At 39.6% G+C, this 12,517-nt stretch overlaps 1 protein-coding gene across 10 annotated transcripts in view; it reads left to right on the forward strand.

Moving 5' to 3' along the window:
- The window catches only part of nrxn3a (neurexin 3a), a 63,419-nt gene that overhangs the window by 24,120 nt on the left and 26,782 nt on the right, over positions 1-12,517 (forward strand). For 9 of the 10 annotated variants that reach the window (XR_013328280.1, XR_013328282.1, XR_013328278.1 and 6 more), the window contains exons 7-14: positions 95-256; positions 4,549-4,842; positions 4,921-5,068; positions 5,631-6,014; positions 7,768-7,971; positions 10,278-10,304; positions 11,682-11,801; positions 12,101-12,221. Coding sequence is in view for 5 of the 10 variants with exons in the window: in XM_077730707.1 (XP_077586833.1) it covers positions 95-256; positions 4,549-4,842; positions 4,921-5,068; positions 5,631-6,014; positions 7,768-7,971; positions 10,278-10,304; positions 11,682-11,801; positions 12,101-12,221 (1,460 nt within the window). In the remaining 5 variants the exon portion in view is untranslated. The remainder of the gene's footprint in view (positions 1-94; positions 257-4,548; positions 4,843-4,920; positions 5,069-5,630; positions 6,015-7,767; positions 7,972-10,277; positions 10,305-11,681; positions 11,802-12,100; positions 12,222-12,517) is intronic. The other variant, XM_077730710.1, reaches the window with a different exon arrangement.

The following is a 12,517-nucleotide window of genomic DNA, read 5'->3' on the forward strand; positions in this document are numbered from 1 at the left end:
ACCCTCGATCTTGACCCTGCGAGCCCGACAACCCAAACCACTTTATCACCGCGCTGCTCGGATATTACTAATACCTCTTCCTTCTCTCCGACAGGTGACGATATCAGTGGATGGCATTTTAACAACAACGGGTTACACCCAGGAAGACTACACCATGTTAGGCTCGGACGATTTTTTCTACGTTGGCGGGAGCCCAAGCACGGCCGATTTACCCGGATCTCCCGTTAGCAACAACTTTATGGGATGTCTCAAGGAGGTACGTTCTCTTAATCATTTTTTGGGGGTGTGTCCTATTATTAACTAGTAGAAAAATGGATATTAGCATAGAAATAGGTTGGAAACTGGTACAAATTGCACTTGAATAGAATTTGGTGGCTACTGCGGGCAAGCTGACCTGTTTTTGATGGTTACAGCTCTAATACAACACCCCATGCAGACAGATAAATACACACTTTGGGTACACACCGTAGCATATGGGCTACATGGAGAGCTAGGAAGGAAGTGGTGCAGTGGCAATGTAATCCCCTTTTGGCCCAATTCTGGCCAGACTGTTCAGGTTGGCTATTCCAGAATATGCTACTATCGTCCAAAGCAGACGCTCAGTCAGACACGTACGGATTTAATTACAACAGACAACACAGACGGAGAAATTTAAATTAGCCGTTTTTTATTAACTTAAATGCCCCGTTTAGAGTAGAACTACTGTTCATGTTTTTCTAAAATTCCGCCATATTATTTTTCTCTTAATAGTTACCACTGAAAGTGAACTAAAATTCTGGAATAAGATGAATTTATAGGCATAAATTCCTGTAAGACTTTCAAACTATTTCACAAAATGCAGGTTTTCATGAACAGGAAACTTTCCGCAATACTAAGTGTCCTGCGAGTGCAATCAGTGGATATGCATCAGGTGCTTCTTTTGCCCAACCCCCATTGCTTCAAGTTTGTCAGCTCGGTCGGTACCGGCCGGACTTCTCGAACCAAAAGCTGCCCCCACCCCCTCACACCATCCCAACCCCCGTCCACTCAACTTTTCCACTTATGTATGTGCCTTTGTCACCTCTGCAAAACCGTCCCCTGTCTGCTATAAACTGTCAAGAGCCAGTTCAAGACTATTTTTTTTACCTATTACAAACATGGGTCATCAAAGTTTAAACTTTTGACCATTTTGACCCATTTAAGAGCACCTTTCTTGTTTAATATTTCACCCATTTCATTCTACACAACTGTGTAATGATGACAATAGAGGCTTTTGATTAAATATAAAGACTTTCAAACTATTCCACAAAATGTAGCTTTTCATATAGAGGAATTCTTTCCACAATACTAAGTGTCCTGCAAGTGCAATCAGTGCATTGACATCAGCTGCTTCTTCTGCCCAACCCCCCATCACTTCAAGTTTGTCAGTCAGCTCAGTTGGTCAATGCTAGTCAATGCTTGAAGGCAAAAAAACTTCCCCCACCACCCACATCATCCCCCCACACCAAAGGTAGGGAACCTATGGCTCGGGAGCCACATGAATGTGATAAAATGACTGCAAAATCTCCTGTATTTTAACTTTTAGATAGTGAGTACGTCTCATAAGGAATAACATTTGAAAATAGGAATTGTTTTTGACTCTCTCTTTCAAAATGGTTCCCAACCCCTGGTTTACGGTCTAACGCCATCTTGGTGGAGGAAGGGGGTACCGACCAAAAGTGGACAACCCCCCTCCCTCTCATCCCTTACCCCTAACTAATTTGCCTGCTCCCGATGCTCTTGTCCCGGCCATCTAGAGTGACATTATGGCAAAATGTTTTGTTACCATGGCAGCCAATGGCGGTTGCCCTAGGTAGCCCGCGTAGCCCGTGTAGCTGACTGGCTTGTGATTATTCTGCCTTTCATAAGCCGGCAATTACAGAGAAAGCCTACATCTCAGAGTCTACAAAATGCATAATGGTCCACAATAACACATAATTGCTGTAATTGTCACTACTCCCGGTACCCCCGGCCACCTCCCCCATCCTCCCCCCAGTTCTCCCACTCTAACTCACCCTTTTGCCTCTCACATGGAGTCCCTTACACGGTGATACCCAAAGCAACAAACGTTGAAACCAGACAAAACTTCTGATCTCGCCGTGTTTAACTTCATATTTTTATCGCCTGTGAATGCGCGCCATTATTTTAAAGGGGAAATTAAACCAATTTTGATGGAGGCAAAAATGACCTGGTGACGTTTTTAGAAATATTTCGGTTAGAATATTGAAATTTTTTTTTTTTTTGACAACCCACACCAGATTTTGAACTTTCCTCATAAAAATCTTCATTTAGTATTGTTATTGTTTTACCTAGCAACAAATTAGCCTACTATATGCTGAGATAACATGAGCTAGCTAGCTAAAATAGCATAATATACATTGTTTAGCAGTTTTATACATTTTGTATTTCAAATCTAAACTAACTTAACTAAAAAAATGCCGGCTATATAAACACGAGCTAGAATAAATTAGCATAAATTACGTACTAAAATGCTATATAAATACAATAGTAGAGTGCAAAACATTATCTTCATATTATCTTGGCATTGTTATTGTTTTACCTAGCAACAAATTAGCCTACTACATAATGAAATAACATGAGCTAGCTAGCTAAAATAGCATTAATTACATTGTTTAGCCTCGCCAGATTTTTAATTTACCTCTTATATATTTTGTATTACAACTCTAAACTTCCTCAAGTGGGTAAAAATGTTTTATAAATCTAATTGTCATTGTTAATGTTTTACCTAGCAACAAATTAGCCTGCTATAAGTTGAAATAGCCAAACTAGCTAACTAAAATAGCATAAAATACATTGTTTTGAAGGTGTATTTCTGCGTTTTGGTGACCATATTTTGACCAACAACAAAAAAGAGTCGTTTTAGCCTCTTTTCATTAAAGATAGCTACAAAAATAGCTTAAATAAATACAAAAAAAAGAACTGGACGTGTATTGCCGTCAATGGAAGCTAATGACTTTAATGCTCCAAAGTAATTATGTTCAAACAACAACAATAGAAACTGCGGCTGGGCCAGGTGATATTGATTAATGCGAGAAGAGAGATGATAGTGCAAGAAGGAAACAAAAAAAAGAGAGAAAGATTCACGAGAAATAGAGTCTAAAGGGGGGTTGAAATACAATTTCCTCCTATCTTCTTCCAAAGGATGAATTTGTCCACTGTCTAATCTGATGCCGGACTATTGATCATCTCCGACCGACCCTCTCTCGCGCTATCCATTTAGACACAATCCTAGCCACCAAAAAATACATGAATATAAACTAGGAGAATACACCGAGTGTTTGTTTTGGGGGGATTTTTAGAGGGTTTTTTTGTGTTTCTGTGACCAAAATATACCCAGACAGAAGGAATCGCTCTGCTTGGTGAATTAGAGGTGAAAAAAAGCCCTTCAATTTTCCAGTTGAGCAGATTTCAATTTGCACACACACACACACACACACTCCATCTTTCCATTGTTATTGACAGCATTTAGAACTGCTGTGATAAGAGATTGGCTACTTAATCTTTTCAATCCTTTGTTTTGCTTCGTACACAAAATCCTCAGTAATTTTCATCTACGACAAAATTAGACTCGTTTTTATCATTTTTTGACATCCTTCCATAGTACACATTCAAAAACATTACCACTTTTGTCCCCCCCAAAACCCTAGGGTACTTAAATTGCCGCAATTACACTGCTAAGTCGATCAAATAGTGGGCGGAGACAAAAATCCGGAGATGTTCTTACCCTGCCCAATCGAATTTGTATATCATTTAGCAACGATACTCCTATCAGGGTGGATATAAAGCGCTAAAATTATGTCTTAGGCATCAGAGTATTACAAAAAAGACTGTTATTTTGAAGATTTGGTTCCCTAACGCTATTTGACCCACCTAAGATGGCCGTCAGCTAGATAAAAACTGATGTAAGATGATAAATGGCCAATGGTGGGGTGTCCAATCATTCTCATGTGGTGAATTCTAATGAGTTTCAGGGTGCCGGCATGACGGATTCCAATCGGATTCGTCTTAAAATGCGACCGTTCATGCTATTTTTAGTGTGCGTGTCAAAAAATCAGATAGAGGGGTCGCTACGGCAACAAAGAAACTGAGTGTCGAGTGTGGGTTTTATCCAGGTACATGTTTTTTTTAAAAATACATGCTAGGTTAGGCTAGCTGGTTGAACACTTTAATTTTTTGGTCGACCTCCAATTAAAGGAGTCTGTAGTCTGATGGGATAGGCTCCGGCACTCCCTGCAACCCTTGTGAGGATAAGTGGTTCACAAAATGAATTAATAGCTATCGTAAGACAAAATAATTAGAATTTTTTTAAAGGTACAGGATTTTTTTGGGGTTAATTACATTTTTTTCAGCACTGATGTTAAAAATATTTATGTATATGTATATATATAATTGTTATTATTATTATTTTTTTAAATAGGGGGTGACCCTACTTTGCGGTTTTTCGGCCATGTCTGGTTTACATGAACCGCGTTAATCGAGGGACGACCATATTTGTCCTTTCTCGAACAGGTGGTGTACAAAAACAACGACATCCGCCTGGAGTTGTCCCGCCTGGCCCGCATCGTGGACCCCAAGATGAAAATCAAGGGCGACGTGTCCTACAAGTGCGAAAACGTGGCCACCCTGGACCCCATTTCTTTCGAGACCCCCGAGGCCTACATCAGTTTACCCAAATGGAACACCAAGCGAATGGGTTCCATATCCTTCGATTTCCGTACCACGGAACCCAACGGCCTCATCCTCTTCACCCACGGCAAACCTCAAGAACGTAAAGATGCCGCACGGAGCCAGAAGAACACCAAGGTGGGTGGAGCCTGGTGCTCGATGGGGTCCAAGTCGGGGATGGGGGAATTGTTTTGATTTTGAAATATGTTCTTCCAGGTGGATTTCTTTGCGGTTGAACTACTGGATGGAAGTTTGTACCTGCTTTTGGACATGGGTTCGGGGACCATCAAGGTCAAGGCCACTCAAACTAAGGTCAACGATGGCGCCTGGTATCATGTGGACATCCAAAGAGACGGACGTTCAGGTGGGTTTTGTTAAAAAGGTGCATTAAAATGAGCCCAAAACCAATTGGAAGTGACTTGGAAATGTCAGCAAGAGCAAAAAAATCCCCCAAAATTAATAGGAAATTTACCGTAAATCCCCTAAAATGGAATTGAACAAAAAATTAAGGCAAAATGAACTAATTTATTTGACTTTTTTAAACAAACTCTGTCATTGCTAATTACAGCTAACCATAACGTTTGTTCGTAGGCCCCTCCCACTCAATATAATTGGACGTCAACAGTGCTCATTTATGAAATACTAAATTTGACTAAGATATCGTTTGAAAATGTAAAAATGGCATTTTTTAAAGAAACTCACATTGCAAATTTCATTCCAACCATAACCTTCATACTTAGGCCCCTCCCATTCAAAATGGCGGCAAGAAAATTCACTTTTAGGGCCAAAAAGAAACACAAAAGTTACCTAGTGGACACTAAATGTGGCCCAACAACCAAACAAATTCATACCCAATAGCTAAATGTTTTTTGTCTGACCTTTGACCTTTTACCCTGTCCTAAAATGGAGGCCCACTTTCTCCACAGGCACCATCTCGGTAAACAGCAGGAGAACGCCGTTCACGGCCAGCGGCGAGAGCGAAATCCTAGACCTGGAAGGCGACATGTACCTGGGGGGTCTCCCCGCCGACCGAGCCAACCTGATCTTGCCCACCGAACTGTGGACGGCCATGTTGAATTACGGCTACGTGGGCTGTGTCCGCGACCTCTTCATCGACGGGCAGAGCAAAGACATCCGGCAGATCGCCAAGGCGCAAAACGCCACCGGCATCAAACCCTCGTGCAATAAGCAGCCGGGCAAACATTGCGAGAGTTACCCGTGCAAGAACCGGGGCGCCTGCAAGGAAGGCTGGAACCGCTTCATCTGCGACTGCACCGGAACCGGTTTTTTATCCCGAACCTGCGAGAGAGGTAAAACACACACACACACTCACAAATAATTTACGAAAAATCATATTTAAGAGAATTTTCTGATTTCGGGAGCCATTTTGCATGTGGCATTTACACAAATATAACTGAATATTGTCTAATTTGATCATGTTTTTCAAGTAGTTTCCTTTTTTTATTAGTTAAATCTTGCAAAAAAAAATAAAAAATACAAAAATAAAATCAATTATTACTCACATTTTGATTTTAGCTAACGTACGGCTAACGTGTCTGAAAGGAAGTGAGTGTACGACTTTCAAAATAATAGACATTGATGCAAAATTGCTAAATTTATTTATGTTAGGGTAAGTTCAAATCTGCGAACAAAAAACTAAACTTTTGACATTTATTTAATTTAAATTGCTGAAAAAAATAGCTGTACGTTGGTAAAGTGGTTATCGCATTGGGCTCACTGCTTTGAGGTCGAGGGTTCGATTCCTGACGGGTACAATTCAAGGTGGGTCTTCACTGTGTGTTCTCCCGGGCTTGTGTGGGTTTTCTCCGGGTACTCCACTTCCCACAACCCAAAATACGCATGCTAGGCTAATTGGATGCTAAATTGAGCCTAGCTATGCTAGGTACACCTAGCTTATTGGTTGTTTGTCACCCTCTCCCTTGTGATTGGCTGTCCACCCCTTCAGGGTGTCCCTATAGTTAGCTAGGATAGGCTCCAGCACCCCCCAGATAGGATAAACATTACGGAAAATTAATGTATGATTGTGCAAACCTGCTGGTTAGCATGCTAGCATTGTACATCTATCTTTTTCTGAACATGACACATTATTGCTGATCATTTGCTTTCAAGGTTTGCATGGAGTTGATTAAAAAAAGATCAGGGTTGGAAACTAATTAACTTCCCCCAGCGCCACAAATTATTTCATTTTTTGTTGTAATTTTGCATAAGAAATAATAGCGTCTATCACATCTTAAATCTAACCATTTTTTTCCTTTCTTTTATCTCTTAGCCTCTAATTAAGTCTCCTCCTTTTCTCATTCCGGACTCTTTAAAAAAGACACAAATAAGTAGGCGGGATCTGATATTCAGATTATATACAAATATGACTTTTTGCAGTACATGAAATATTCTATTGTAGTCATAATTAACATTTTAATGGACAATGCTAAAGATGCTCATCCTTATTGTTACATTTTATTGTCTATTTTCGTCTATTTTATAAATAACCTCATTTGTTTTGAGGGAATCTCGATGTGGAATCTGGATTTATGAACACGGGTTTTAATGGCTGATGACTTTTGTCGCATTTATTGACTTGAAAAATCTGTGATGCGAGGAGGATTCCCACCAGAGAGCCATCTGTCACCTGGTACACCTCATAGGGTTCTTCCATCCCGATTTTCACCGTCCCCCACTTCCTGGCATCAACCCAATACAAGCACTTGATTATTAAAAAAAAAAAAAAAAAAAAAAAAAAAAAAAGTGTAGTAATACAAGTTGACCACCAGTGGGTGCTATAACCTCACTTATCTCTTTCAATGAAAAGCCTGAAAAGAAAGTGTGAATTAATATTTCCTTATTTTTATTGGTTTAAATGTAGTTATTGTGTGAAATTATTTTAAAAAACGCTTTTTTAAAGGGAAATGTGGTTCTTATTTGACATTTAAAAACGACAAAAACTCATTTTTATGGCAAATTTAATCAAACTTTTGTCGATTTAAATTTTTTTTACTGGCAAACTAACTTTTGGGTACTGGGTTGGACCACCTTTGTGTTTTCCAGAGGCGTCCATCTTGTCTTACGACGGGAGCATGTACATGAAAGTGGTGATGCCCAGCGTGATGCACACGGAGGCGGAGGACGTGTCGCTGCGTTTCCGCTCGCAGAGGGCGTACGGCCTCCTCATGGCCACCACGTCGCGAGACTCGGCCGACACGCTGCGGCTGGAGTTGGACGGAGGCCGCGTCAAGCTGACGGTCAACCTAGGTATCGTAGGCGCCCTCCCTGCCTCCCTCCCTCCCTCTCTCCCTCCCTCCTCTTCGTCGTCCGTGTCCACATCTCCGTCTCTTGGCTCTCTTCCATCAGGTGCTTTTGCCATTCGCTCGCTGATAATCTTTCCTCTCCTTTTTTTTTGTCTTCGGACACCGCTTTCTCCGTCTTGGGGACGGCAAATTTCGACCGTTTGCATGATTTTAATGAGATCACGGCAGTGGGACCTCAAAAGCGGAAGGTTACGAGGCAGGAATCGAACCGCGGTTTCTTGAATTGAATTGATTTGAATGCTTTTATTGTTATTATACTATTGTTATTATATAAGTATTATGAGATTTAAAGTTTAACCATGAAGTGCAGAAATAAATAATTAATAACAATTCAAAATAATAATAATTATGATGATAATACTAATGATGATAATAATAATACTAATACTACTACTACTAATAATGATACTAATACTAATACTAACAATAATCTACTAATAATACTAATAATAAAAATAATAATAATAATGATATTAAAAATAATAATACTAATAATATTCATTATAATAACGATGCTAATAATAATAATTTTAAAATAAACAATCAACAAATAATACGTACATAAATAGCTTACTATGCCAAACTACAAAATATGCATTTTGTATAAAAACTACAACAAAATCAAAAATCACGGCGGCCATCTTGGGTAGGGCACCAGTATATCTCCAAATATCATATTATTGATGACTTTATTTTAGTACTCGTAATAATATTGGCAGTTTTCTACATTTCTTATCGCTGCTTTTATCTAAAATTCTGAGTTACTCTTAATTTGTACGTTATTACAATTTTTGAGGTCCCACTGTACACTTAACAATCTATTTATTCAACTCCTATGTTCAGAAAATAACCAACCCGTCACCCTCTTTGCTCATCTTTCCCGAGGAAGTCGCAGCACCAAAAACTCCCAACGACGACCCATCCAAAATGGCCGCCCCGATCCCAAATTTCCAAATTCCCCCAACAACAAAAGTGCTGCGGCTTCCTCCCCCCAAGTCCTCCAAAAACTATCCTTCCCTCACATCCTTCTCCAAATCATTTCCCACGTAAAAACCATAATTTCGTTCCCTTTTGGCTCAATGTCGCAATCCACCTCATTTTCCCATGGTGCTTTGTCAAAAAAAGATGGTATTCACCCCTTCAAAGGCCTTAAGCCTGCGGCCCGTCAGGCGAACAGCCCGAGAACAGAGCCCAGCAAAACCTGCAGTCGGCCGCGACCCCTTTTCTTTCTTTCTTTTTTACCCAGTCAAAAAAACAACATTAAACACACAAAAAACACACATTCCCAACTATTCAAAATGGCGTCCCAGACCTTACGTCCCAGACCTTATGTCCTAGACCTTATGTCCCAGACTTTACGTCCCAGACTTTACGTCCCAGACTTTACGTCCCAGACTTTACGTCCCAGACTTTACGTCCCAGACTTTACGTCCCAGACCTTACGTCCCAGACCTTATGTCCAAGACATTATGTCCAAGACTTTATGTCCAAGACCTTATGTCCCATACCTTATGTCCCAGACTGGACGTCCCAAACTTCACATCTCCGTGTCACACGTCGCCTTTAACGCCAGATCCTATCGTTTTCCCGCTTTTGCAATCATTCCGACACGCCCACACACACCCACCCACACATTACCCACAAAAATATCCATTTTTTTTCAAAATCCAAGCGTATATTTGCGTTCCGCTGCCTCTGCACGGTGCTGGTGCCGACTGGATCGCGGCTGTTTGCTCCCACTTTTCTGTTGCGGTTGACGGCACATGAAAACATCAGCCGCATGGTGACCAATCCCGAAAAAAATACCAATCATAACAATATATAGCATCCATAAAGCTATTGACTTAGACATATTCTCTCTATTTCAATTTCTAATAATAATAAATAAGGCTTTTGACAATTCCCAATTCCAAATTTCAAGGGATTTCCATTGATTTCTAAATGGATTTCAATTTTACGGGTTTGGAAATCCAACACGGCTGGTGCAAAAGTGGCCATTTTACTGGTTTAGTTTGGGGTTATTTAAAAATAAGCAAAAAGATATAGTGTTGTTTTTTATGGGGTGGATTTGATTTTGGACAGGTGTGGGTGGCGGTGTGGATATACGTATTGTGGAAGTATGGAGGGATTAAAATGGCCGTCTTTCTACATGTGTACGTCCCCGGAAGGGTGGAACTTTTGTTTTTGGATGTCTGCAGCTATAACCTTGAAGGATGCAATTTCATCTGTCATTTATTCTTCCCCATCTAGACTGTATCAGGATAAACTGTAACTCCAGTAAGTTGCCACTCAAGTTTCATTTTTGCTTTTGAAATATCTTGTTAATGATGATGATGAGGATGAAGATTTGTTGATAACAAACTTGTTTTTTTTTGTCCTCTTTTGCAACACCTTCCACTTTCTTATTAAGGAGATATATTTTGCAGATTTTTATTATTAATACTGGCCTAATGGTATGTTTGTCTATTTTTGTAGAAGATTTAAAAAAAATAAGCATAATTTTGTTGCCATACTCAAATTTATCCAGTTTTTTTGCTAGTGCTAAATAAATATTAGTTTTGGGTCAATATTATTTAGGATTAATATTGGACCAATACTTGGTTTTTAGTATTAACAAATGAATAATTTATTATTGTAGTGTAATTTTATAGTATTTTACCAGATTGTTAAGTACCGTATTGACCCGAAAATAAGACGATGTTTTTTTTGCATTGAATTAAGGTCCGCTTATATCAGAAAAAAAATACGAAAAAATTATTAACTCCCATAATATATCCCTTAATAAGCAAAAATGTGGAAGATGAGTTGTAAAAGTCAATTTAAAACAGTATAATTACTTTGAATATTTTAAATGAACACAGCCGCACAGTAAAATCGTTTTCTTAGACAATTAGCTTCAGAAGCTAATTGAAATTAGCAAATGCAGGGGTGTCAAACTCGGATCATTTTATTTTTGACCCAAAAAGTTCTCTTACTTGCCGTCATTGACGACACTAGACGTCCAATCCATTTTGACTGGGAAGGGCCAATCATTTGCCTTTCCCAGTCAAAAAGGATTGGACGTCTAGCACCGTCAATGGCGTCAAAAAAATGAACATCCACGGCTAGTTTGAGTGAATTGGACATTTATCATTGTCAATAACAAGGAAGGATTCAAATTGTTTATTTATGCTTTTAGGTGAATTTCAGTACATTTTGAATCATTTTTAACTGGTTTTAAGGGACTTTTGTCACTTTTTTGGGGTATTTCAAGGTTCCTTATTAAATTAAAGGCACTAATTGCGGAAAGAAAATGTAAAAAAAGTGCTGTTGACTGACAAACTATTGATTTTGTCCCAAAAAAATCATTTAATTCCATTAAAATAAGCCTGTCAGACAGAACCATCTTCCGCCCGCCAACCATACCTTTGACACCCCTGATCTAGACCCTCTTACACATTTAATTGAGACGGGACCAGGCCAATATAATCGAATGTAGCCGCAAGCTAACGCTAGCAATCTTTGTTGTCATTTTGAATGAACCAAGCCTTTGTTTTCCCCCAAAAAACGAGTCGATTAGACCTCAATTTTTTTTTAAAATGGGCCACGTTAGAGGGAAAAACAAAGGATTGGTGTAAAGGATGAGGATGTGTTTAACTTTGTGATTGTTCTCAGGCAAAGGACCGGAGATGCTGTATGCCGGGCAAAAGCTCAATGATAATGAATGGCATACGGTGCGTGTGGTACGCCGCGGCAAAACCTACAAGCTAATGGTTGACGATGATGTAGCAGAAGGTACTAAACTCGATTTAAACCCGGCCTCGCGTTCGGAAAATTTTTACCCGTGTTATAGCGACGAAAATTGTGATTTGAAGGCCCCCCCAAAAAAAAAAAAAATTTTTTTTTTGGTCAAAAAATGAGTAGCAAGATGGCGGCCGTTTCCTCTAATGTTGTCCGTGTGATGTTTTTTCCTTAAATCGGCCCTTTTGTGTTAGTGTCAGACGGTGTTCTCTTTTCTTTTTTTCTTCTTTTTTTGGTTTTTTTTTTTGTTGTCTTTTTTTTCAACCCGACCCCTGCACCCTCCCCATCTTCAGGCCAAATGGTGGGCGACCACACCCGACTGGAGTTCCACAACATTGAAACGGGGGTCATGACCGAACGCAGATTTGTTTCCAGTATCCCGTCCAGCTTTATTGGGCATCTGCAGAGTCTAAGGTAAAAAAAAGATCAAATTTTCTTTATTTTTTAATTTTTTTTAACTTCATTTAGGGCCTAAAATGTCCAAACCATCATTCAAAAAAAAAATGGTGGGAGGGTGCATCTCGGCCAGAGGAAGAATGAATGAATTACCCCTATTTACTTGCATATGAGCTGCCTATATGCATATTTACTCACATATAAGCCACCTATATGCGTATGTACTCACATATAAGCCACCTATATGCTTATTTACCCGCATACGAGCCGCCTATATGTGTATTTACCCGCATATAAGCCACCTATATGCGTAT

Source organism: Stigmatopora nigra, chromosome 13, assembly GCF_051989575.1.
Source record: "Stigmatopora nigra isolate UIUO_SnigA chromosome 13, RoL_Snig_1.1, whole genome shotgun sequence".
In the NCBI taxonomy this organism is placed as follows: Eukaryota; Metazoa; Chordata; class Actinopteri; order Syngnathiformes; family Syngnathidae; genus Stigmatopora; species Stigmatopora nigra.